The sequence below is a fragment of the Mytilus edulis genome, chromosome 14 (genome assembly GCF_963676685.1).
Source record: "Mytilus edulis chromosome 14, xbMytEdul2.2, whole genome shotgun sequence".
Taxonomy (NCBI): Eukaryota; Metazoa; Mollusca; class Bivalvia; order Mytilida; family Mytilidae; genus Mytilus; species Mytilus edulis.
The window spans coordinates 7,750,761-7,753,863 of record NC_092357.1 but is presented as its reverse complement, the minus strand read 5'-3'; the positions used below and the strand labels follow the sequence as shown (position 1 = coordinate 7,753,863).

General features: G+C 32.9%; 1 protein-coding gene across 1 annotated transcript; it reads right to left on the bottom strand.

Annotated features, from left to right (window-relative positions):
* Positions 1-1,248: 1,248 nt before the first annotated feature.
* On the bottom strand, positions 1,249-2,883 carry LOC139503209 (beta-1,3-galactosyltransferase 5-like). The gene has a single exon (XM_071292970.1). It carries the CDS (start codon positions 2,844-2,846, stop codon positions 1,575-1,577), a length of 1,272 nt encoding a protein of 423 aa, XP_071149071.1. The 5' UTR covers positions 2,847-2,883; the 3' UTR covers positions 1,249-1,574.
* Positions 2,884-3,103: the final 220 nt, after the last annotated feature.

The following is a 3,103-nucleotide window of genomic DNA, read 5'->3' as shown; positions in this document are numbered from 1 at the left end:
AATATAATGGAATTTGTTGTTACTGTTATACAAGTGAGAGGTTTATCTGTTTATGAAACCAGGTTCAACCCACCATTTTCTACATAAGAAAATGTCTGTACCAGGTCAGGAAATGTCAGTTGTGATCTATTCTATTGATGTGTTTGAGCTTTTGGTTTTGCCATTCAATTAGGGACTTTCCATTATGAATCTTCCTCGAAGTTCAATATTTTTGTGATATTACTTTTGATAAGCCTGATCTGCTAATTTAGTCTGATATTTTATGCTTTTTACGTTTCTGATTCATATGTATTAAGCTTTGATGCTTTACTTCGCGGTTCCATTTGAGTAAAGGAGATTGAGTGGACTAAAAGTTATTTCCAAATCATTTCAATGTTGATCACATTACTGAATGTGTCATTAAATACGAATTATGCTTGATCAATGAATTGTATATCTAAAAGATTTGACCACAGTGGATATACCTGTTTACATTGTTGGATATGGTTATGCGCCTGAATTAGTTTTATTGGGGTTGAGGTTTTTATCGCATAGCCCGTTTCTATATATGTTGACGTTTGATTTTTTTTTGCAGCTACATTGTAGTTTCAGATTGTTTTCCGATCTGTTCCCTTTATAGATGAGGTACATATCTCGGTCAAGTTGTGTTTGTGATCCGGACTGGTTATCGTTTAATCGATTTATTACTATTGAATAGTGGTATAATATTGTTGCCTTTATTAAACAGCAATCTAACACAAGCAAACTTCACCGCGTTGGTTGAGAAAATGATCATATGATCAGCATACAAGTATAATAATAATATGTTATTCGTGTCGTAATGTATAAGTAAGATTGTGACAAACAAAATACAAATTACTTACACTTAACACAAATCGGATAAACAAGAATCCCTTTTCCTCAGTTGCATTAATCATTTTAAAAAGGTACATGCTTTTTTTTACTGTTGAAAATTTGTTGAAATATTTTTTGAAAGTCAAACTTGTAAAGTCAGTATTTTTAGATGGACCAGTTCAGACAAATTATTGTTCACAAATAAATTATTTTTTTAACAATAAAAAGGAATGGGATTCGCCATCTACATCATTGATAAAACAAATGGTACATAGTCTAAGAATATTAAGTACTAACATGTAGAAACCATTAAGCTTTATGAATACATCTGTATTTTACATAAAAAGTCAATATTGAGCTTAAACAATATTAAAATAAAATAGAGCATTACAAATCAGAACTCAACGGCGGGGGAAACACAATGACAAAACGAGAAAACAATGGAAAAACAATTTAAATTGTTTAATAGTCGAATTTTGAAAGAACATTTGAATGATGAATGATGAATAACGTAATGTACAAACCCGCCGATAATAGTACGCAGCCACGTCCGGTCGGATTGTGGAAGTCGATGCCGAGTGGGAGATTGTCTAGGTCTCTGCACGTTAAAGTACTTACTACTCTTTTTCGATGAGTACAATCGACGCAGTTTGAAGGACACATTTTCTGCCGTTCTAGTATCCTTCTTATTTTTCAGTGATATTCTGAAATGCTGTTGAAATGATCAGTTCCATATCGATTTAATTGAAATTTAATCTTGGATTTTTGACAAAACGTCTTCCACCAGACCTCAAATTCATTTTGGCATTTTTTCGAAACATTTGTTCCATGTTAAGCCTATTTAATTGTTGTCTTTTTAAATGTAATGAACCTCCTATTTGTGGATCAAATTGGTGCTTAACTTGTCTAACCGGATTTAACCCATAGCATTGTGTATTCCATATCCTCCTCAACTCGAAAGGTAAAAACTCATGTGTAGTTACGAGCCAGTCGCTTTTTAACCAGCAAGGATTTCCACGAACGTGAACTGAATTAAATCCGTAAAGATTGATAACTTTCGCTTTTAGTTTAGTCATACATAAAGCGACATAAATGTCTTCCAGTGGAAAATAGGGAACATCCTTAGAAACATTCACAATTGCCTTCATCACTTGAACATCCATCACGTACGCTGTACCAGAACAAAATGGCGGATATATACCATATGGGTAGCTGCGCCATGAAATATAATACTTGTTCTCTGGGTCACGGATTGGTGATTCTCCGCGATGACAATTCCCGCCAATTGCACCCTTGATTGCACCATGTAAAAGGACACTGGTCAAAGCTTTCTTATTGAGCCACATATCGTCATCTATTTTCAACACATACGACGCTCGAGGGCAGACGGTCATAATCCATTTGAAGGAGGATATTGTTTTAAATGTTAAATTTTTGTATGAATCAATGAAGTCAAACTGGACAATATCTTTGTGTTCGTCGATTTCTTCTTGCAGCTGTTTTTTGTGGTCTGAATTGGCTTTTCTGGCTACAACAAACGTATATTGGATTGAAGACTTAATATCGGACAACCATGTTTCACGTATAACTTTCCTTCGTTCAATATTGGATGGATTTGAGAATATCAGAATTGCAAGCAATACTTTATCATGTTGTCTACAAATGTCTGGTTCTATTAGCGGTTCTAATTCTGAAATTTGTGTTAGCAAAGATTTTCCTGTTCCATTTGAAAATCCAAGAACATTCAAATTACGTTTGTTCAACATTTTATTTTTTTCATCTTGTAATCGGAGACGGCCATCATCAGACAAATTCTCTATAAATTCACCCGCTTCGTTGTCATTCATTTCTACTTTCCGTAATCCAGTCCTGTCCAACAGATTTATAACTGGTCCCGGGACGTAAATAACAACAGTATTACCATACCAGTACAATATTAACATGTTTACTATTCCTGACAATATCATAACTCCAGCAAAGCAAACAAGTGAAATTTTAAAATTTCGATGCATAACTGTTACATATGTTATATTCAATGTGATTATTTACAACAAAAACTTTGAATTAATTACATAAGTATAGATATAAGTTAATCATTATTGTATGTCTAGTGACAACAATGATAAAATTTATCAAATATTTTATCAAGGGTTAATATCCACTTTATAACCCAATTATCTCATACTTCGAAATAAAACTATGTTGAATTAAGAATGGATTTTTTATAAAATAATGTAAATTATGTTTAGAAAGATGATATATGAGACAT